Genomic DNA, 25,640 nt, shown 5'->3' with positions numbered 1-25,640 from the left:
CCCAAAGGATCTCATCTGATTGAGGCTTTCGTATTAACCTAATAAGTCTGAGACTTTTCAGGTAAATACTACATAACCACCGGATATAATGGGTTAAAAGGTCCCTAGAGTCATTGATCCAACTTGAGAATACTATCATCGTGACGAAAACTCGTCGGGCAATAATATTTCAAGAGAATCTCCTCTAGGCGGGGTCTTCGTTTCTTCCCAACAAGGAAGACTCCTTGTGGGCGCCCACTACGCAACCACCAACTTAATCTTATGGTTTTTCTCAGACTCGGGTAGGGAGCCTATCTCACAAAGTATCACCGACCAGAGAACCCCAAATAAGACATATTCAATAAATCACAATACAAGCATCACGACAACATAATAATAATAGAGTAAATAATAAACAGATAAAATTAACACACAATACATCAACTGAACTAAATTAGGCTTCACTCTCTCTTGCTTGGAGCTAGTCCCCAGCAGAGTCGCCATCTGTCGCATCTCGAAAAATATGATTCCTCGCGATGGTTGCGGAAAAGATTAATGTTCGAACAGAGTCGCCACCAAACTTTATTTATCCCAATGAAGGAGTAGGAAAATATCGATAAAACCTTTAGGAAATGGAATAATGGTCATCGCAACCATATTCGGGTTCGGGAGTGGATTACGTAAGGGGAAGGTATTAACACCCCTTACGTCCGTTATACTCAACGGGAACCTTTTAGTTCTAAATTGTGTTTCGAGTGTTAATTTATGTTTGTTTGTTATCTTTGGGTTATAAAATATTGAAAATAGAAATGGATGAGAACCTCAGAAAGGAGAAAGGGGAGGCTTTTTATTAGTGTGCTCGCGAAGATACAACAATCTCCTGCCTACGTATCCTTATGGTGCAATAAGGAAGTCAGAGCATTCGTAGTTCGGGAAACTACGGTTGGTTGGTATCTTTTAGTGAACAACTGTTTAGATCGCGTTCTAAAGGCTAAACGCTGGCTTGTCTACTCTCGGCGGAGGCTTAAGCATTGGTTTGTTGTGCACATTAGAAAGGATTAAATAGTGTTTTTTTGAAAAGAGTTTTGATCACACGAGGGTGACAAGTTGAATTAATATGTTGGGTGTTTTGTTTGGTTGATTATGTTGAGATATTTTGGTTGGATGACGATTACTCGGGTGGTCGAGTAAGACAACTCGTATCCTAACAGTCGAGAAAGGGAGTAGAAGACTCTAGACCACTTTCTTTTTCATCCTTAATTATGGAAAGGATTTGAATGATGGTTAAGGTATTTTAAACGGATGACGAATACTCGGATAACCGAGTAAGACAACTCGTATCCTAATAATCGGGAAAGGGAATAGAAGACTCTAGACCGCTTTCTGTTTCATCTGAATATTTATGAAAATAAGGTTGTATATGGTTGATGTGTTTTAGAATGAACGACGAATATTCGAATGACTGAGTAAGACAACTCATATCCAAGCATTTGAGAAGAGGAATTGAAAGCTCAAAACCATCTCCTTTTTCGTATAGTTTGTTAAGAAAATGATTTGATTAAGTTGTATGTTTGACGGAAAATGACAATTGTTCGACTAACCGAGTAAGAGAACTCGTATTCAAACAATTGAGGAATGAAATTGAAAACTCAAAGTTAACTCCCTTTTCATTTAGCTTATTGTTAAAATGTTTTGATTAAGTATGAGTTTGGAGATTTGTAAAGGAACGACAATTATTTGACTAACCAAGTATGAGAACTTGTATTCAAATAGTCGAGGAGAAAAATTGAAGACTCAAAGTCATCTCCCTTTTCATTTCTTATTATAAAAGGATTTGATTTATTTATGCTTAGGTGGATAGAAATGACGACTATTTGACTAACCGAGTAAGAAAACTCGTATTCAAATAATCGAGGAGAGGAGTTGAAAACTCAAAACCATCCCCCTTTTCATTTTCAAATGAAGTGTTGTTTAGATGTGATTAAGTATTTTAATTTAACTTTCGATGTCGGATCGAGGTTTTTAAAATTTGCATCTTCGTGAATGAATTGAATTTATTTAGTGAATAATCCATTTAATCGATTAATTTAAACCGAATAGGTCTCATTGTAAGAAAGCCCAAGAGTAAGCCATGTGAGGTTGATGGCGATGCTTTTACAAGCGATCGACTTACATAGGCGTTTTGAAAATGAGCTCGACTTTGAATCGAGAAGTATGTAATTTATTTTGAAATCGGCTCGGGTTATTTTAAAATCACTGAAAGCGACGTGATTTTGTCATAATTATAACATATCATTTCGTGTACACTCAAGGTTCAATATAAATAGATAGGTAAAGAATAATCATGCACATACACTCCTTAAGGTAAATAAACATCTAAATTATGAAGGTCACTTGTGATTCTATAACCAATTAATTAATTGAATGTTTAACGAATTATTTTATTTTAATTAAATAATAAGTAGTAATAATATATATAAAAAAATGAATATAATCAAATAATTAAATATTAATGATGATAACAACTATATAATTGTGTATTTATTTTTTGAAAATAATAATAAGAATAGTAATGTAATTACATATTTACTATATATATACAAAAATAATATTAGCAATAGTATAATTATCATTTCAAAATAAAATAAGATAAATAAACCAAAGTGGTAGCACACACAATTTTCATAAAAATGAGTAATTATTTACATTTAACTAATAATGGTGATAATGATATTAAACTTAATTAATTAATTAAATAGTAGATAATTCTATTATTAAATAACTATGATAGTAAGATTTTAGTAAAACAAATAAAAATCATGCTTGAATCAAATAAATTTAAATTAAACCTATGATAACACAAAAAAAGAAATAAAATGGGCCCTGAAATGTCTCCTAAGCCCACCAGAGCGCATGATCATTAAAGGAAATAGATGGGATTTTTAGCCCAGCCAAAGCCCAGATGGGGCGCATGCCGGTAATATCCTGGTGGTGCTGATAGTAAAAGTGAAAAACATAACAAACAAATAAGGAAAACGGGCCCAAATTGTACACAGCCCGTGAGAGTCTGGTCAACTTTGTTGACCCCTGGGGGATCATCTCTTGGACGGTGACAAGTGTCCAGGATTGGTGACACTTGTCACCACTATTGTCACATTTCCAATGGCCACGTTAAAACAAAACAGAGAAATTGAAAAAATCACTTTCCAAGTTTCACTCTCTCTACCCTAAAAACGCTCTGTACAGAGCGTCTCTCTCTCTGACCTCCTCGTCGGAGAAGAGAGCGGCGGGCAACCGTCTGTGACGGCGCCGCCTCCATCTCGTGGTGGTTCAACCACCCAAAACCCTACCCCACCTAAATCAAGCCTTCTGAGTTCGAATCTAGGCTTGGATTTCCAAAAAACCAAACCGTTCGTCCAGATCCTAAACCCCAAACGTAACCCTAAATCTTAATTAAAACAATAACGACAGCAGTTTGAAGCAAAAAAAAGCGAGGGCTTCGCATGCATGAAGATCTAGCTATGGTAGAAATGCGAGAAGAAGGAGATGAGAGGAAAGGTAATCGACCTGTGGCTTGGTTCGACGTCGGCGCTTCCCACGAAATCAGGTATACGAAACTCACCTTCGCAACTTCCTTCCTTCGTTTTCGTCTTTAGGATTTTGAGAAAATGTTACTGTGTTGTTCTTGCTGTTTAAAAAAAATTGCTCTGTTCTTGTTTAGGGTTTTGAGAAATAATCTCTTACTGTGTGTTCTTGCTGTGCGTTTTCTGTTGTGTTCTGGCTTAGGGTTTTTGAGAAAAATATATTTGCTGTGTATTCTTGTTAACTTCTCATGAATCCTTTATGAAGAAAAAATTAAGTCTTAAGAACTCCCTTTTTTTCGATTTTCCCATCCCAGATTATGTGGGATTTTATCTCTGTTAATTTGTTCTGTTTTAAGCTAATGTCAAAAATGCTTTTTTGAGTATTCATGTTAACTTGCTATGTAAAGCTTCGAGCCAAGTAGTTTATTTTGTTGTTTTTCAGTTTCTTAAGCGCTTCTAAAAAGTGCTTTTTAATTAAGCTGTTTTTCTTTGCAGGTTACAGGTTTGAAATGACTTTGATGGAATGGGAAAAAAAAGTGGGCTGTAAGGAAGCATACTTGGAGGCGCGCCCAAGTCCAAGGGGTTTTCAATTTGATTACCTGGCTTTAGTCTTTAGGATTTGTTTCCATTTGCAGCAAATTTCCACTTAATTAAAATGTAATTATTTAGTTTAGTTTTTTTAAAGACAAAATGTGTATTTGGGCTATTTGTAACTTGTTGGATTTGAGGTCTCATGGCCATTAATAACTATGTAAACATGATTTTAAAATTATTTCAAACAATTTCTCCATTTTAATTTCATGTTATCTATGTATGTATTTAGAACTTCATGTATGAAAGTAAAATGGACCTTGGAAATGGATTAGTAAATTCAAATATTTGAATGCACCTCTTTAATCATGTCCTAACGAATTAGGTGTATGAATGTGAATGGATTTATAAAGTTCAAAGTGTATTCTTAACCAAGCATGAACAAGTAGCATGAAACAAATCTAATTCAAAATATATGGAGTTATAAAGTTCAAAGTGCATTCTTAACCAAACATGAACAAATAGCATGAAATAAATCTAATTCAAAAATGTATGGTATGTACGAAGTGAAAAGATGATGATTATGAATGTGGTTGACTTATGATTGAAAATTTCCATGGAAAGTTTGAAAAGAATTGAATCATTACTTGTATAAGACAATGAGATGTGTATTGATTTATGAAAATAAAGTGAATGGTTTAGCATATTATGAAGTGTAGTTTGGCTTAGAATTGGTTTTTTTTGAATGAAATGAATAACTTATGATACATAAAGCATGTTGATTTTGTCAACAAATGTGATGGAATTATATAAAGTGGAATGTGTAAATGGACTAGTAAGTAGTGATCATAGAAATAATAACATGGCTCTTAATACTTACTAATAAGAAAATAAATTTTGGATTAGTAATGCAAAAAGATTCAAACCACATTTTAGATTATGAACACACTTAAGCAAATGGGTCTTTGAAACAAAGAGATCTCATGGGTAAACCACAAATGGCCGGACAAAATTGGGGTATGACAATATGATATAAGTAATTCTTATGCAAAATATGATATATATGATATACTTTTTCTATTTCGTCCATTCAAACACTTAATGATTGTTATTCCTTTGAGAGATCAATGGTCATTTGCTTCGGAATCCGACATTAGTATGGTGAAGCAATGATGTGTTGATCAATCATACTGAATTATCAATCGAGGTGTGTTTAATGGTAGGAAGTTGCTGCATTAGGATTCATGACGGTACAAGGGTTGTGATGTCAAAGAGTTATGCGATTAGGGTTGTGACTGCACAAGAGTTGTGCTTTAAAGTATCAAGTGTTGATGCGAAAAACGACATTGGTTTCAAATGAATTGTTCATTAAAATTTTGCGTCGGAACCACCGTCCGCTAACTGGGAAGCGGAACCCTAGGCTAACTCTGCGTAGTGTGATCAATTGCCGAAATTTAATTTGGTTTATTTAATTTAACAGAATTTAAATTAATAATAATAATGTGTTTATTATTATTGTCTTGTGGTGATCAGTTATGGCCTTAGTTTTACTTTATTTTGTTTTTGGGATTTTAAAATACGGTATGCGTGTCGTGCCTCTCTTTTAATCTCTTAATGTAACTTCTTTTCTCATCTCACTCCCTCGTATGTAAAACAAGTTTCTTTTATATAATGAAATGTTATGAAGAAAGAGAAAAATACAATATAAAAGGAGGACAACCTTGAAAATCTTGCTTGGAGAAGCTTAAATTGTTATTAGGTTAACTTAGGTTCTCTCATTGGCTTGGGAGAACAATTGCACTAGGGGCGATAACTATTTCATTTTGTATGTATGTTGATGCATGTGAATGTATGTTGATGCATGTGAGAGACGATTTATATGATAAATAAACCGATGAGATCAAAATAATTGCAAATTCCATCGAGAGTTGTATTAGATACAATTGGAAGGAGTTCCTACCTAAATAACCTAGTTTTGTGTAATCCTCCTATGCAAACTTAAAATAAAGTGAAATGAGGATCTCGATCCACTAGAAAATCTTCCAACGAAATTTTCCGAATCAAATGGTAAGGGTCATTTGTTTTGAGTAAAATAGCGGGAGCATATTTAATTAAAAGCCTAATTGAACATGCTATTTTAATGATACTTATATTTTCATATTTTTCATGTAGATTACCATGACAACAAACACCTCTAACAACATTTTGAGATCAATCCTTGATAAGGAAAAATTGTCTGGGAAATTTTTTCTAGATTGGCACCAAAATCTGAGGATTATCCTCGAGCATGATAAAAAGCTGTATGTCATGGAGGAACCTGTTCCTGAAGAGGAACCTCCTAGTTCTGCACCTAAGGCAGTAAGAGATGCTTATAAAAAGCATGTCAATGATGCCAATGAAGCTGCTTGCCTCATGCTAGCTACCATGAACCGGGAGTTACAAAAGAAACATGAGAACATGGCAACGTTCGATATGATCGGACACCTGAAGATGCTCTATCAAGAGAAGGAAAGGAATGAAAGATTTGAAGTTTCAAAAGCCTTTTTTCAAGGCAAGTTAGCTGAGGGAGCCCCTGTAGGTCCCCATGTGCTCACGATGATTGGGTATGTGGAGAACCTTGAGAGATTGGGTTTTCCCCTTGGAAAGGAACTTGCGACTGATTTAATATTGCAATCATTGCTAGAGAGCTTCAGTCAAGTTATCCTTAATTTCAACACGAATGATATAGATAAAACTCTTCCTGAATTGCTAGGCATGTTAAGAACTACTGAGCAGAATTTGAAGTCAAAAGGGAAGTCCATTCTGATGATCGAAAATGGAAAGAAACAGAACAAAAGGCCCACCAAGCAGGGTGGTAAAGGGAAAGGAAAGGAAGTTGCCAAACCCAAACTCACTGCTCCTGCTTTGAAGCCTAATGGAGGCATAACAAAGGATGACACTTGCTTGCATTGCAGTAAGACCGGACACTGGAAGAGAAACTGCCCAAAGTACCTGAAAGATAAGAAGAATGGAGTAGAGACTGCAACTTCAAGTATTTTTGTTATTGAAATTAATCTATCTACTTCTGCATCATGGGTATTAGATACTGGATGCGGTTCTCACATTTGTACCAATGCGCATGGGCTAAAAAGGAGTAGAGATTTGGCAAAAGGTGAAGTTGACCTACGAGTTGGGAATGGAGCAAAGGTTGCCGCTTTAGCTGTAGGAACTTATGTATTGACTTTACCTATTGGTTTAATAATTCAATTAGAGAACTGTTATTATGTACCTGCAATTAGTAGGAATATCATTTCCGTTTCTTGTTTGGACAAGTTTGGTTATGCATTCATAATAAAGAACAATTGTTGCTATATTTATTTGAATGATATATTCAATGCTACTGCACAAATGAAAAATGGACTATATGTCCTTGATCTTGAAATGCCTATTTATAACATTAATAATAAAAGGATGAAAGCTAATGAGTTAAATCCAACTTAACTTTGGCATTGTCGATTAGGCCACATAAATGAGAAACACATTTCCAAACTCCATAAAGATGGACTCTTGAACTCTTTTGATTATGAATCATATAAAACATGCATATCTTGTTTAATTGGAAAGATGACAAAGTCTCTATTCACAAGAAAATGTGAAATAGTTAATGATCTTTTGGCCCTCATACATACTGATGTATGTGGACCACTGAACATACCAACCAAATGAGGTTTTCAGTACTTCATCACATTTACTAATGATTTTAGTAGATATGGTTATGTGTATTTAATGAAACATAAATCAGACTCCTTTGAAAAGTTCAAGGAATTCAAGAATGAAGTACAAAACCAACTAGGTAAGAATATTAAAACTCTTCGATCAGATCGAGGTGGTGAATATTTAAGCCTAGAGTTTGATGACCATCTGAAAGAGTGTGGGATTCTATCCCAACTTACTCCTCCTGGAACACCCCAATGGAATGATGAATCCGAGAGAAGAAATCGAACCTTGTTAGACATGGTCCGATCCATGATGAGTCACGTCGATATTCCAAACTCCTTTTGGGGACATGCACTATTGACAGAAGCTTACATACTTAACCGTGTTCCATCCAAAAAGGTTGAGAAGACACCATATGAGATATGGAGTGGTAAGAAACCACATATGTCTTACATGAAGATTTGGTGGTGCAAAGTTTATGTGAAACGACAAATTTCAACTAAGCTTGAGCCAAAATCTGATAAATGTTTATTTGTGGGGCATCCTAAAGAAACAAGAGGGTATTACTTCTACAATCCTTATGAGGGAAAAGTGTTTTTCGCTCGAACTGGAGTTTTCCTAGAAACGAATTTTATTTCCAAAGGAATCAGTGAGAGGAAAGTAGAGCTTGAAGAAATTCAAGAATCACAAAGCATTGATACACCTATGGAAGAATTAGAATAGGAAACACAAGTAGCTATGGAATGAAATTCTAGTTAACAGACTTTCGATGTCACACGGGATGTTATGACATCCAATTCTGCGCAGACAAGAATTATGCAGAACGTAAAAAGTAAGTGCAGTAAATAATCACAAGGAATTGTTTACCCAATTCGGTCCAACATGACCTACGTCTGGGGGCTACCAAGCCAGGGAGGAAATCCACTATTAGTAGTATTAATTCAAACCTTAAACCAACTGTTTAACCCTATCACTTAATACCTACCCAATGCAATTTCAATCTTACACTAAGATCAGAGTTCCTACTCACTCCCCCTCAATCACCTCAGTGATTACAACCTTTAATTAAGATTAAAGATAATTATGAAGTCACACTTCAAACAACTCTTGATTGTGCTTAACAGCTTTAATCAAGATACACAACACTCACGCTTAAAAGCTTAGAGTGACACAACACTTACAACTCAATGAACACCCTAGTCCAATGCAATCATCTAGGTGATAATTGCTTGGCTCACAAGATACACCTAATACAAGACACACACAAACATACAGCAGTGAAGTATATGAAACAATAAAATCTTCACGCCTAAAATCCCCGAGTTCTGAATGAAGGATAGCCATCCTTTTATATTCCAGCACTTGGGCCTTGTACTTGTATTTCCTGAAATTAAGGTTAAGCAAGTTAACCTAATTTCCACGTCTTAGGGTACTAACAAATAGGCTATTTGTTAGGTTTATTAATTGTAGCTTAGTTGTTAGTTTCCTAGATTTTAGCTCAGCTGTTGACTTCCTGAAGAATAGCCTGAGAAAAATGCTGAAACAGAAAAACTAAACAACCTACAATTTAGCATATGCTGTCAGGAATGAATGTCACAACATTCAGTTTGACGTCCACATCATAGACCATATGCTAAGTCTGTTTTTCCTGAAAACAGACTGTACAAATTTGCTGTACTGTATAGGACCAATCCGTCCATACTTCAGTATCAGCTCACATTAATAAATGTCACAATATCCAATTTGACATTTACACATAAGGCCTTAAGACATTAGAATCCAGCTAGTGTTTTACCATAAAATACAGCCAATCAAACATCTACAAACTCCCCCTTTGGTAAATTTTTGGCTAAAACACTTTGGCCTCACAACAGAGTACACAGCAGCGGAAAAACACACATCTAGCAGGGAAATTGACCTAGCTAATACACTCAGAGTAGCAGCACACTCACACACATAGAAGTTAAATAAAAACTTCACATATCAGCACACATACAGAAGTTAAATACAAACTTCTAATAGCAGCACACAAAAACACACTCACACTCATGGAAGTGGAACATCAGCTGCAGCACAACCTCTGGATTAGAGGATCTTCAATATCTGTTTAGAAAAAAATCTGTTGTCCTGGGGCATCACAGGTGTTACTCCCCCTTTTTGTCAAAAATGTTGCCAAAGCAACACTTTAAATTACAGACCACAATAAACAGAATTACACACAAATGACAGAATTACAGACTTGATTTTACTTCACAGTTTCAATCAAGAATATCCCCTCTTGATCATGCATTACAGCTTTGATCAAGACATCACCCACTTGATCTTGCTTCACAACTTTGATCAAGTAGTTACACACTCTTGCTTTACAGCAGATACACCCATATCAGATGCCATGACTTTGAGTCTGACATCTTGAACCACTCCTGCATGAACACTTTCTCGAAGTCTAGCAGGCACATAGGCTGTCCCATGTTAGGATATCCCCTTATCATCTTGTTACCACACTTGCAGCAAGTAACATAGCTGTGATCTGTTGTCCAGTCATAACACACTTTCAATTGTTTAATAGGTTGAGATATTAAACAATACATCCCAAACATCATTGGTTGCTATAAATCCTCAAAAAGGCATATTCCCAGTTTGCCCCTTAAATTTTCAAACTGAGTAGCATCCAGAGCCTTTGTGAATATGTCAGCAAGTTGTAGTTCAGTGGCTACATGTTCCAAGGTAATCACTTTGTCTTCCACCAGATCTCTGATGAAGTGATGTCTAATGTCAATATGTTTGGTCCTGCTGTGTTGGATGGGATTCTTGGAGATATTGATGGCACTGAGATTGTCACAGTAGAAAGTCATGACATTTTGAGAGACATTGTACTCAGTAAGCATCTGTTTCATCCACACCAGTTGGGAACAACTGCTTCCAGCTGCGATGTATTCAGCCTCTGCAGTGGACAGAGATACACAATTCTGTTTCTTGCTGAACCATGATATGAGATTGTTTCCTAAGAAGAAACATCCTCCTGAGGTGCTTTTTCTGTCATCAGCACTCCCAGCCCAATCAGCATCACAATACCCAGATAGGACAGGCTCAGAGTCATGAGAGTATAGCATACCATAATCACAAGTCCCATTGACATACTTGAGAATCCTCTTGACTTGATTTAAGTGGCTCACTTTGGGTTCTGCTTGGTATCTAGCACACACTCCAACTGCATAGGAAATATCAGGTCTACTGGCAGTTAGATATAGTAGATTACCTATCGTGCTTCTATACAAGCATTGATCAACACTGGGACCTCCATCATCTTTGGTTAACTTCAAATGAGTAGGTGCAGGAGTTCTTTTGTGCCTAGCATTATCCATACCAAACTTCTTAACTATGTTTTTGGCATACTTGCTTTGGGAGAGAAACATAGACTCCTCCATTTGGTTGACTTGCATTCCAAGAAAATAAGTCAGTTCCCCAACCAGACTCATTTCAAACTCAGATTGCATCTGGTGAACAAAATGTTTCACCATTTGCTCTGACATTCCACCAAAGACAATGTCATCCACATAGATTTGGGCAATCATGATTTTGCCATCTTCATCCTTCACAAACAAGGTCTTATCTATCCCACCTTTTCTGTACCCATGAGAGGTCAGAAATTCAGTCAACCTTTCATACCAAGCTCTAGGTACTTGCTTCAAACCATACAAGGCTTTCCTCAACTTGTACACATGTTTAGGTTGGTTAGGATCACAGAACCCTTTGGGTTGTTCCACATAGACTTCTTCATTTAAGTAGCCATTTAAAACTGCACTCTTCACATCCATTTGGAACAATTTGCATTTCAGAATGCAGGCCACACCTAACAGCAGTCTGATTGACTCAAGTCTAGCAACAGGTGCAAATGTCTCATCAAAATCAACCCCTTCAACTTGAGTATATCCTTGAGCCACTAGTCTTGCTTTATTTCTAGTGATTACTCCTTTCTCATCAGACTTGTTCTTGTAAATCCACTTGGTACCAATGATGTTAGTCCCTTCAGGTCATGGAACTAGCTCCCATACTTCATTCCTTTTAAACTGCTCCAGTTCATCTTGCATGACATTGATCCAATATTCATCAGTCAGGGCTTCTTTCACATTTTTTGGTTCAACCTTGGATACAAAACAGGAATTTGAGCTAATTTCCCTTGATCTGGTAGTCACACCACTATTGGGATCCCCTATGATAAGATCCTTAGGGTGGTCTTTCTGAATTCTGATAGATGGCACTTTGGTGGATGCATCTACCTCACATTCAGGAGGAGTCTCCTGTACTTCTTCAGACTTGACTGGTATGTCTGTTGGAGTATCAAGGAATGTTCCAACATCCTCTATGACATCCACTCCTTCCTCTTTATCATCCACAATAACATTTATGGATTCCATCAGAACATTGGTCCTGGAGTTGAATACTCTGTAGGCTCTGCTGTTAGTTGAGTATCCTAGGAATATACCCTCATCACTTTTGGGATCCATTTTCCTTCTCTGTTCACGATCTGTAAGAATGTAACACTTACTTCCAAAGATATGAAAGTACTTCACAGTGGGCTTTCTGCCTTTCCATAATTCATACAGAGTGGAAGAGGTTCCTTTTCTCAAGGTGACTCTATTGTGAACATAGCAAGTTGTATTCATTGCTTCGGCCCAAAAGTGCATAAGAAGCTTCTTTGCATGAATCATTGCTCTGGCAGATTCTTGAATAGTTATGTTTTTCCTTTCAACTATCCCATTTTGCCGAGGAGTTATAGGAGAGGAAAACTCATGACTTATCCCTTCAGACGAGCAAAACTCATCAAACTTGGAATTCTTAAACTCCGTCCCATGGTCACTCCTAATTCGGACAACATAAATGTCCTTTTCCCTTTGAAGTCTGATGCACAGTTCTTTGAAGACATCAAATGCATCTGACTTTTCTCTGATGAAGCTTATCCAAGTGTATCTGGAATGGTCATCAACAACCACATAGGCATACCTCTTTCCACCCAGACTCTCAACCTGCATAGGTCCCATTAAGTCCATGTGCAAAAGTTCCAGAGTTTTGGATGTTGTAGGATGTCCTAGCTTAGGGTGTAACATCTTGGTTTGCTTGCCGACCTGGCATTCTCCACAGACTTTTCCTTCATCAATAAGCAACTTTGGGATTCCTTTAACTGCTTCCTTAGACATGATCTTTTTCATTCCCCTTAAGTGGAGATGACCAAGACGTCTATGCCACAGCTTCACCTCCTGTTCTTCCTTGGCTGAGGAGCAAATTATGGAAAAGTTTGAGACTTTAGGTTCCCACAGATAACAATTATCTTTGGATCTGGATCCTCTCATAACTTCCTGATTATCTCCATTTGTCACAACACATAACTCCTTAGTGAACTGAACATAGAACCCTTGATCACACAGCTGGCTTATGCTGATGAGATTAGCAGTTAGTCCTTTTACTAACAGCACATTATTCAGTTCTGGAACTCCAGTGCTGTCCAGCTTACCCACACCTTTGATTTTTCCTTTAGCACCATCACCAAAGGTCATATAACTGGTAGTGTGAGGTTGTATATCCACCAATAAATTCTCCATACCAGTCATATGTCTTGAGCAGCCACTATCAAAGTACCAGTCTTCTCTGGTAGATGCCCTTAGAGCTGTGTGAGCTAACCTAGCATACCATTGTCGTTTCTTGATGGGGGCATTATGCTTATATGCCTTATGCTTAGGTCTGACATGAGGGGCTTGGTTAGGATAACCATGCAGGCTGTAGCAGAAGGCTTTTATATGACCAAACCTACCACAGTAGTGACATCTCCATCTCTGAAATTTCTTCTTCTGATGGTTACTCATCCTGGTTCCCTGATGTTGAGACATTGGGTGTGACCTCCGCTTGAATTTCTGAACTTCAGCCTTTGAGCGTTTGAGTTCAGCTGAGGATTTCTTCATAAAGCCTAAACCAGACATGGTTCCAGACTTCTGTCCCACCTTTAGGATCTCTTCCAAGGTGTCCGTTCCTTTATTTAGCATTCTGATAGATTTCGTCATTTGATCTAGCTTGGAGGTCAGCAATGTTACTTCACCATTTAGACCATCTATGACTGTCAGATGCTTCTGTTTCTCATCCTCCAGCTCCTTGATGAGTTTCTTCTGCTTTTCTCCTTGTACACGCACTTATGTACTTGTGACACATAGCTCCTTATATGATGCAGCAAGTTCATCAAAGGTCAGTTCATCTGCACTTGAGTCATCATCAGTGGCACAAACACTAGTTAGAGCAGTGACATGTTTAGCAGATTCTCCTTCAGATTCACTCTCAGACTCTCCTTCAGACCATGTGACAGATAGCCCCTTCTTTTGCATCTTGAGGTAAGTGGGACATTCGGCTATAACGTGTCCAAAACCTTCACATCCATGGCACTGGATTCCCTTGCCTTGGTTGAACTTTTCTTCAGAAGTTGATCTTTTCCTGATGTCAGACGAGATGTTCTTGACATTTGGTCTCCCTTTTTGATCAATCTTCTTCACGAACTTGTTGAACTGTCTCCCAAGCATGGCTATGGCTTCTGATATGCTTTCATCACCTCCAGTACATCCAGCTTCTGAATCCTCTTCAGCATTTGATACAAAAGCTATGCTTTTGTTCTTCTTTTCAACATTCTCACATATGCCCATTTCAAAGGTCTAGAGAGAACCAATGAGCTCATCCACCTTCATATTGCAGATCTCCTGAGCTTCTTCTATAGCAGTGACCTTCATGGCAAATCTCTTAGGTAATGACCTGAGAATCTTTCTTACAAGTTTCTCTTCAGCCATTTTCTCACCTAAGCCACCAGAAGTGTTGGCGATTTCAAGAATATTCATGTGGAAGTCATGAATAGTCTCATCTTCTTTCATCCTCAGATTTTCAAACTTGGTGGTCAGCATCTGAAGTTTAGACATCCTCACCTTGGAGGTACCTTCATGAGTTATCTTGAGGGTATCCCAGACTTCCTTAGCCAGCTCACAGTGATGCACCAGTCTGAAGATGTTCTTACTTATTCCATTGAACAATGCATTCAAGGCCTTAGAATTTCCAAGGGCTAATGCCTCTTGCTCCCTGTCCCACTCTTCTTCAGGAATTTGCACACTGACTCCATCTTCACCTGTCTTCGTTGGATGTTCCCATCCTTTGTTGATAGCTCTCCAGACTTTGCTATCTAGAGACCTCAGAAAGGCTATCATACGAGGCTTCCAGTTATCATAGTTAGATCCATCCAGCATGGGTGGTCTATTTGAGTATCCTACATCCTTGTCCATGGTACTAGAAAGTAACTTCCCTAGATCTCACCCAGAAATTAACAGGCAGGGTGCCTGCTCTGATGCCAATTGAAATTCTAGTTAACAGACTTTCGATGTCACACGGGATGTTATGACATCCAATTCTACGCAGACAAGAATTATGCAGAACGTAAAAAGTAAGTGCAGTAAATAATCATAAGGAATTGTTTACCCAGTTCGGTCCAACATGACCTACGTCTGGGGGCTACCAAGCTAGGGAGGAAATCCACTATTAGTAGTATTAATTCAGACCTTAAACCAACTGTTTAACCCTATCACTTAATACATACCCAATGCAATTTCAATCTTACACTAAGATCAGAGTTCCTACTCACTCCCCCTCAATCACCTTAGTGATTACAACCTTTAATTAAGATTAAAGATAATTATGAAGTCACACTTCAAACAACTCTTGATTGTGCTTAACAGCTTTAATCAAGATACACAACACTCACGCTTAAAAGCTTAGAGTGACACAACACTTACAACTCAATGAACACCCTAGTCCAATGCAATCATCTAGGTGATAATTGCTTGGCTCACAAGATACACCTAATACAAGACACACACAAACATACAGCAATGAAGTATATGAAACAATAAAATCTTCACGCCTAAAATCCCCGAGTTCTGAATGAAGGATAGCCATCCTTTTATATTGCAGCACTTGGGCCTTGTACTTGTATTTCCTGAAATTAAGGTCAAGCAAGTTAACCTAATTTCCACGTCTTAGGGTACTAACAAATAGGCTATTTGTTAGGTTCATTAATTGTAGCTTAGTTGTTAGTTTCCTAGATTTTAGCTCAGCTGTTGACTTCCTGAAGAATAGCCTGAGAAAAATGCTGAAACAGAAAAACTAAACAACCTACAATTTAGCATATGCTGTCAGGAATGAATGTCACAACATTCAGTTTGACGTCCACATCATAGACCATATGCTAAGTCTGTTTTTCCTGAAAATAGACTGTACAAATTTGTTGTACTGTATAGGACCAATCCGTCCATACTTCAGTATCAGCTCACATTACTAAATGTCACAATATCCAATTTGACATTTACACATAAGGCCTTATGCCATGGTCTGTTGTTCTCTTGAAGAACAGACAGAGATACATACTGAAGTGTAGCAGAAAACCAACCTGCCTATTATTCAGTATATGCTGTCAATGATGAATGTCATAACATCCGGTTTGACATTCAGACAGTAGGCCTTGTGCCAAGTCTGTTATTCCCTTGATAAACAGGCTGAAAATAAATACTGAGTTATAGAAGAACACCAACTGTTCTATTCCTCAGTATCTGCTGACAGGGATGAATGTCATAACATCTAGTTTGACATTCAGTAAGTCCTGTATTAGCTAAACCTGCAGCATACTACTCAAGTATGTCATGACATCAGTCAAGACATCAGAGTACAGTTAGATGATCTAACGCACAATGCAGTCAAACAAACATCTCCACAACATGTCATGACATCAGTCAAGACATTAGAATCCAGCTAGTGTTTTACCATAAAATGCAGCCAATCAAACATCTACATGGAAGAGCAACTTGCTCAAGTAGAACAAGACCATCGTAGATCAAGAAGGATACGTCACCTACCTGAGATATACGGATATTTCATAACTGATCAAGGTGATGTATTGCTCATGTATCATGATGAGCCTGTAACCTACCAAGAGGCCATAACTGGTCCTGAGTCTGAGAAGTGGCTAGAAGCCATGAAATCTGAAATGGATTCCATATATACAAACCAGGTTTGGACCTTGGTAGAGCCTCATGTAGGAGTTAACCCTATAGGATGCAAGTGGATTTTCAAAAAGAAGACTGACATGGATGGTAAGGTACATACCTATAAGGAAAGACTGGTTGCAAAAGGATATAAACAAATTCATGGGGTTGACTATGATGAAACCTTTTCACCAGTTGCAATGCTTAAATCTGTTCCGATTTTACTTGCTATCGCTGCATATCATGAGTATGAAATATGGCAGATGGATGTCAAAACTGCTTTCCTTAATGGGAATCTTTTTGAGGATGTGTGCATGACACAACCTGAAGGATTTGACATACTGGAAGAAGCCCAAAAGATATGCAAGTTACAGAGATCAATCTATGGATTGAAGCAAGCTTCCAGAAGTTGGAATCTTTGTTTTGATGAAATAGTAAAACAATATGGATTCATCAAGAATGAAGACAAGCCTTGTGTCTATACGAAGGTTAGTGAGAGCATGATCGTCTTCCTGGTATTATATATAGATGACATATTACTCATTGGAAACGATGTCCCTACCATGCAACAAGTAAAGACTTGGTTAGGGAAATGCTTTTCTATGAAGGACCTAGGTGAAACAACCTATATATTAGGAATCGGGATCTATAGAGATAAATCACAAAAACTACTTGGCCTAAGTCAGAGTACATACATATACAAAGTGCCGAGACGCTTTAATATGCATGATTACAAGAAAGGGTTCATACCTATGCAACATGGCCCGTGTCTATCAAAAACACAATCCGCTTCAACTAAGGAAGAAATAGATCACATGAATAAGATTCCATATGCATCTGCAATAGGATCTATCATGTATACCATGTTATGTACTCGACCAGATGTCTCGTATGCTTTAAGTGCAACGAGTAGGTACCAATCTGATCCCGATTATGCTCATTGGGTAGCTGTCAAGAATATCCTTAAGTACTTGAGAAGGACTAAGGACTAATTCTTGATATATGGAGGCCAGGAAGAGCTTGATGTAATTGGATACACCGATGCTAGCTTCCATATAGATAAGGATGACTTAGATTGCAATATGGTTATATGTTCTGCTTGAACGGTGGCGATGTGAGCTGGAAAAGTTCAAAGCAAGATGCAATTGCTGATTCTACAACCGAGGCCGAGTATATTGCTGTCTCAAGTGCAGCAAAGGAAGCCGTTTGGATAAAAAAGTTCATTACTGAACTTGGCATAGTGCATAACATTATGGATCCCATTGATCTCCATTATGATAACAATGGTGCTATCACACAAGCTAAGGAGCCTAGATCTCACCAAATATCCAAGAACATACTTAGGTGTTATCACCTCATTCAAGAGATCATAGATAAAGGAGATGTGAAAATATGCAGAGTACCTACACTTGACAATTTTGCTGACCCACTGACAAAGCCTCTTGCGCAACAGAAGCATTATGGCCATACTAGATCTATGAGTATTAGGGATATGCCTGATTGACTCTAGTGCTAGTGGGAGATTGTTGGTGTAATCCCTAGAGGTCAATACTTTTGATACTTGTATCAAATTATTTATTAATAATAAAAGGCTTTTTCTTTATTGTGTTTGTTTAATAAAGTCCCTAGAATAGCTATTCCGTTTAATGTATCAAGTGTGACTTAATCATGAGATCCCATTAAACATAAGGAGATTATTCTTAAAGTATCCGTAGTCGAGATTTATTGTGAAGTGGGATAACATTAAAGCATTAAGAATATTATGTATATAGACTGATGATCACATCTCATGGATTATGGATAAGGAGTTATCAAGTCTTAAACATAGGTATGGATATTAGGAGTAATATTTATACTGGATTGACCTGTTATGAGAATACTACATAGAATGTTATGAAAAATGTCATAAGTTATTCTCATGGTGATAGTGGTGTATACCACCCTTTGACCTGAAACCACTATGGAACCTAGATGTAGACTCAAGTGCTTTATTGTTGATCAAACATTGTTCGTAACTGGATGACCATAAAGACAGTTGATGGGTACTTTACGAAGCATGCTGAGGGACATGAGTGACCTAGATGGAATTTGACCATCCTGCGTAATAGGATAAATGTCTAAGGGCCCAATATTGAACCAGACAAGGATGGCACGGTCTATGCCTTGTGTTCAATATAGACATAAGGGAAAAAAGGGTAATTATACACACAAGTATTATCATAAAAAAGGATTTGTCAGATCGCATGACATTTTCGGGTCTTGGGTAGAAGTGACATGTTGCTAGATACCGCTCACGGTTTGTTATGTTAAATACGTGATTTAATATAATTGTCAATATCGCAAAAACCTATAGGGTCACACACAAAAGGACGAATTGATGAGAGACAGAGTAAATAAGGAACACCGTAAGATATAATGCACGTAAGTGAATTATAGAACATCGTAAGGTACAATGCACTTAAGTAGAATACAAAATATGGTAAGATACCACGCACTTAAGTGATTTCCGAAATACCATAAGATATGAGCCACATACACTTAAGTGGGCTTTTTAGCTTGCAACCCACACAAGTGGTTCTATAAATAGAACACTTGTGCATAAGCATTTAACTGATGAAATTTTGTTAAATAAGATATGGGCCACATATACTTAAGTGGGCTTTTTAGCTTGCAACCCACACAAGTGGTTCTATAAATAGAACCCTTGTGCTAAGCATTTAACTTGATGAAATTTTGTTTCTCTCTCTCTCTCTCTCTATATATATATATATATATATATATATATATATATCACTCAAAGCCTTCATTCGTAGTAGTTAGCACTGAGACTGAAAGAATCTGTTTGTATGGACTGAGTAGAGGCGTTATCACCATTCAACGCTTTTGATCACTCCATAGATCTGCATCAAAGGTTTCAATCGCCATAAGAGATAACAGTTTCTATCACTGATCATGCCCATTCGTAAGGATCACTAAAGGCAAAATTTTAATTTCTGCTGCGTTTTGGATCAAAATTTTCCTTCACTGATGTAGTCCCGAATGCTAGACCCAAGTTGTAAGAGCTTGCAAGCCATAAGTATTCTTCTTCCCCTCTAAAACACTTGTAAATATTCAAACTTCTTTTCTCAATAAAATTGAAAGAAAAAGATTACCTGGGTGAAAGGTCCAGACGTAGTCCCGAGTATTAGACCCAAGTTGTAAGAGCTTGCAAGTCATAAATACTCGTCTTTCAAGCCCAAAAATACATTCAACCAATCAAACTCTCTCTTCGCCTCCGTGCGATTGACCAGAAAAAACTTTTAATAAAAGAAAGAAATTTTGTCTTAAGATGATGCAGAGCAATGCTTCAACCACAATCGTTGAGTTGATATAAGTAACGTTTTCCCCTGAATGTTGATTTGTAAGTCCACTCAATGTGATGCAAACGTCTGCTCCTCACCTATTTTGGGTAAAACAATATTTTCCATCGATTAATACAAGATAGCTTTCGCTAAAATCGATCAACAAACAATTTTTTTTACCTAGAACTACGTAAGCCTTGAATTCTCTATTGCACCCGGAGATACGTAGGAGCATGATCTGTAAATCTTGTCAGGCCAATTAATAAAAAACTTAGGTTTAGTTCCCTTCGTTAAAAATCCAAAAACATTTTCTATTTTCTTTTGATACTATTATTCTTTCCCAAACAATAACTTGTGAAGCCTAACATTTTTAAGCTAACACTGACACACACAATTAACCTAATGGTTCCCGTTGAGTACAACGGATGTGAGGGGTGCTAATACCTTCCCCTTGTGTAATCGACCCCCGAACTCTGATTTGGTTGCAACGACCATAATAATTGTCGTTCTTTCTTGGGTTTTATAGATATTTCCCCTTTCTTTTTAGGAATAAATATATGTTCGGTGATGACTTAGTTTAGTCCATCATGCGAGCGTGCGATTGCGCTTCGTCAAGTTGTGTTCTCATTTTTTCGAGGTGCGACACATGGGTTTCTCAAGTCAAGAATCATGAAAATATGGTTGATGAATGCATTTGATCAATAAAATCAATAAAAATTTCAAGAATGTCAAATCTAGGGTTTTTCAAAATTTTCCCTAAGTTATGAAATTGCATGTTCATGAAGCCCACTTTATAAGTTTGTAACTTTTTACTCAAGCCATCATTTTCCATGCTCAAAGGATGTACATGTAGATGATGTTCCATAGTTCAACTTTGTAGAAAGAATGAACCAAAGATCTCATAAGGATTAGAAGGTATGAATTGATGAAGATGAGATCTCAAAGTTATAAAATTGTTCAACACTTGGAAATTTTTCCAAGTGTTTAGTAGTTAAGATTGTCAAAGTTGATGGCCAATTATCTTCATGATCCAAGATGAATCTCTTTAAATGTCCAACATGAAAGTTGTAGAGGATGAGAAAATATTCCCAAATAGCTCATTGGCATGAATTTATCACACTTGAGCTAGGAGTTTCGAAGAAGGAAAGTCACAATGTTAGGCCAAATTGAAAGTCCATCTTCATGTCAAGTTTCATGTTCAAACCAAAGCCAAACCTCAAGATATTGCTTTGCATCATATTATGCTTCTAAATCTCAGCATAATGAGTGTTTTACACAAACCATTGATGCATTACATAAGGGCTTGAACCATTATCCAAACAACATACGTTTATGGATCACTTTTCCATAAAGCTTCATTGTCATTTCCATAAAGATAACTTTTCTCAACCACTTTTGCTTGAAGCTTTCTAAATAGATATTGCTTTAAACTTACTCTATCTAAACACCAAAAGCAAAAACACTTTTGTACTTTTCACCATTTTTTAAAATTTGATCCAAAGTCTATCAAACAATACCAATAACCATTGCACCAAATCTGAATTCATTCACTGTAAAAGGAGGCCTCATTGCAATGCTCAAATACAAAAAAAAAACATCCATCATCAAGCAAAAAATAATGTTGAATCATTCTTGCATTCTTTTCATATTTTCACTCAAGGAAGCTAGAGGGATCATTATTTCTCATCTGGAAGTGCTTTTTTGAAGGTGCAACGGACACACTCCGTTAGGTAAAAAAAGCTCATTTTGAACTCCCTCATAAAAGCATCATTTTCACTCATTCTTGTTACCATTATGTTTGTTTTGAACATGAACTTCCTCATAAAAAGCTCATTTATTTAGTTATTTAGTTTTTAATTTTATATTAAAAAATCCAAAAAAAACTTTATTATTTATTCCTTTTTATTTTTCATTTAAGTATGCTTTGATTATATTTTTCCCATGATTAATTTTCTCCAATTTTGATCCATATTTGTTGAACACCTTGATTATACTTGGACTTAAACTTGATGATAACTTGTTTATTTGATTTGTGCTTGAAGTACATGAATGTTTATGGTTGATGACTTGCTTTGAAACCCTAACATATGAACCTTAGAGGCATGAACCTTAATGGCTTGGACTCTTATATGATGTGAACTTTTGTCATAAAATGATACTTTGATGTGCTTTGAACTTGCTCCTAAACATTGATTTAGTCTTGATACATGACATAATTGTTTAAGGTTTAACATGCTTGTATGCTCCTTATAGGTCCACTTTTAAAATGCCTCGACCATTACTTTACATGTCTTGTGATTGATATCATGATATATCTTGTTTGATGTTTTGACTTGATGAACTTTGCAAAATTATTCTTGAGGAATTTTTGCTTGTATGATCCATGTGTTATGAACTATTCTCTATGCCATACCTTTTGCTCTATTCTTTATTGATGGTCTTATTGGTATCTTAAGATGTTTAAGCTTGATACATGGTAGTGATTTTGTTCATATGCTTTCTTAGTGCATATTATTAATCCATTATATTTCTTGCATGATACTTGTGCTTATGTTTCAATCCAAGGAAAATGGATTATAGTTAACTTATTGTCATGTGCTTCATTGTGTGTGTTTGCAGCTTCCTTTACCCACCTTGTGCCCTATAGCCCCTTCTAAACCCTTCCAAACTAAAACTTCTTTCATAAAAAACCTTGACTTTAGGTCATTAAATTTTCAAACTTTTTTTCTTCATAAATGCTTCAAAAACACTTTAAGCATATCAAACTCTTTCTATAAGACTAAAAAATGCTTCAAAAATCACATTCAAAACTTTTGTCACTTGGCTTTTTCACTTTAAACCCTTTCTCAAAAAAGACTAGACATGAATCATCTTTATAGTTGAGATATAAATCTCCCACCCCATAGTAATGATTGAAATTGATGTTATTCTTTTCCATATGAAGGAGTTAGTGACATACTTGTAGATTCTATATCCAAGTTGGAGCCCTTCCTTCATAATGATGCAAATATCCATCTTCTCATATTTGTGGTGGTTTAGATGAGTATTCTCCTTAAGATGACAACTTGTTTCTTCTTCTAAAATCAACTAAACAAACCATTTTGTTATTTGTCCCCCGAACTACGGGATTTTGAGCCTTGATTGGTACGTAGCACAAAATTTTATGTCTTTTCAAATAAAAAAAACAATAAAACACACTTCTCTTCTCATCTCCCCAATCTTTAGAAAACAAAAATAACCAAACAAAAATATTTCAAGAGGTGCTAGTACCTTCCCTTTTCATAACAAATCCCCAAACCTTCAATCTCTTTATTGCACTATTTTGCATTGCATATTTATGGATAAATTAAAGTTCGGTGGTGACTATTAGATTTGTGTTGATAAAGTGTTTTCAATAAAAAAAAAAGTTGAATTGTAATTAATTTTTCAAAAGCATAAAGATTAAATATGATTTGGAAGTAATTATTAAGAAGAAGAAAAAAAGTAGAAAAACAAGAAGATGCCAAATAACAAGTAAAAAAAAGAAAGAAAGAGAGAAGGTATAAGGCATAAGACAACATCCTAATATGCACTAATGTGCAACAAAACTCAAGTTGTAGTAAGCTCTGATGCATAACCAGAAAAGAGAGAAAGAGAAAGAAAACTATAAAAGGCTTTTGGACACAATCTTATTTAAGCACTTATCAACATTGGCTCTAATCAATTGAAATTGCTTTCTAAATAATCACCTAACTGCTTAGAGTTTTCTACCTAACTAACTAATTGCAAATCATTGTGATGACTTGCAACAGAAGCAACAACAAGTAACTCTCCTCACAATCTCAGACCAAAATGATTTGTTTCATTCAAACAAAGTATCAGTCATTCAACTGAACATGTTCGTCGGCAATTTCGAAATCCATCCTTCTTGATCAATAAAAGAGAGACTCAAGAACTTATTAAGTTCATCTCCACTCAAGCTCTTCATCCATTTCACGCGTTTTGATTTGTCTGCTCCACCTCCAAAGCATTTCTCCTCCACAAAAGTAAGATTTGCTCTACAGTTTCGCGTATTTCACATATTAATATAAGAAAGACCGAATCACAATTTTAGTAGTAAAAATAAAACTTACTCATGTCCAACACATAATCTAGGGCTCCAACCCTCAGGTTTAACAGAATCTGATACGTAGGAATTCGCTACGATCACTCTTGCATAAGCTTCCATAGCTCTCCCAAGTTCAAACTTTCCTCCATAACCACTTATTTTACATCTATTAAACACAAATCCACTTGGATCATCTGGTGATTTTCTATAATGTGCTGTAATAACTCCATCGCTTTTCGGACCATTTCTCCCCATCCAAAAAAATATATTACTATCCTGCATATTAGTCGATAATCAGTTGATAATTTCTTATAATTTTTCGAAGAAAAAGAGAATATGAATTTTTTTTTACCTCAAAGATTGATTGACCATTGCCGAATATGAAATCGACTCCACCTTGGATGAAACATTTTTTGAAGTAATGGCGACCAATATCTGAAAATAGAGTATCTTGCACCCCAAGAAAACCACAATCGTAGAAAACACATTTATCTGCACGAATTCTAGCAGCTACACCTTGTGTGATGCCATTCACCTCTAACACTGGACTGTTCAATGTATTCTATGAACATATATACAATATTATGAGTAATTATAACACATAAAATACACGATGATGATAATAATAATAATAATTTTAGTTTACCGCAAAAGTAATGCCTTTTGCCGCTGTATTATTTGCTCTTGTTTCGAACGTAGCATTTTCATGTATACTCCATTCTACACTTGTGGTTTGTCTACTAAACCCTTCAAGATAGATGCATGGTTTGTTCCGTGGGATATATATTTGCTCTCTGGATATTATATTATGCAAAGTATATAATGTAACAACAAATCAATATGTATAGCAAAAAAATGTTGCATGTGTTAATAATTGAAAGCAAGAAATATATATACTTGTAAACACCAGAGGAAATTTGGATATGAATCCATTGAGAGTTTCCTTCAGGGACAGAATCAATGGCACTTTGGATTGTTTTGAAATTTGCTTTGCCTGATTGATTAACAGTTATGGTTTTAGAAGGATTGCTACAATCATTGGATTCACAAATATCGAAAAAAAGAATTATAAGTATTAAAATGAAAGCAAATGATTGTAGAGACGACATTTTTTTTTGATTGGGTGTGTGTAAATGTGGTGGTGCAAATTCAACACAATCATAAGATTTTATAGCAATAAAAAGATCAGATACAAAAGTTAATTGTGCATGTGTCCATCAATTTATTCCATAAATATTCATTTAGAATTCTATTGGCCACTAAAAAAAGTAATTATTTTTTTATTTTAAAAATATTTTTTATGAAAACTTATTTTAAAATTGTAAATTTTTTATATTTTTATAAATAAAAAAATTAATTTATG

General features: G+C 36.2%; 1 protein-coding gene across 1 annotated transcript; it reads right to left on the bottom strand.

Moving 5' to 3' along the window:
* Positions 1-23,834: 23,834 nt before the first annotated feature.
* On the bottom strand, positions 23,835-25,395 carry LOC127135608 (probable pectinesterase 66). The gene is made up of 5 exons (XM_051062273.1): positions 25,175-25,395; positions 24,924-25,071; positions 24,630-24,839; positions 24,303-24,553; positions 23,835-24,227 (listed from the first exon to the last, which is right to left on the bottom strand). Exons 1-5 carry the CDS (start codon positions 25,384-25,386, stop codon positions 24,056-24,058), a joined length of 993 nt encoding a protein of 330 aa, XP_050918230.1. The 5' UTR covers positions 25,387-25,395; the 3' UTR covers positions 23,835-24,055.
* Positions 25,396-25,640: the final 245 nt, after the last annotated feature.

This window comes from Lathyrus oleraceus, chromosome 4, assembly GCF_024323335.1.
Source record: "Lathyrus oleraceus cultivar Zhongwan6 chromosome 4, CAAS_Psat_ZW6_1.0, whole genome shotgun sequence".
Classification (NCBI taxonomy): domain Eukaryota; kingdom Viridiplantae; phylum Streptophyta; class Magnoliopsida; order Fabales; family Fabaceae; genus Lathyrus; species Lathyrus oleraceus.
Note: the sequence above shows the minus strand (reverse complement) of the source record. Positions and strands in the feature narration are given on the sequence as shown.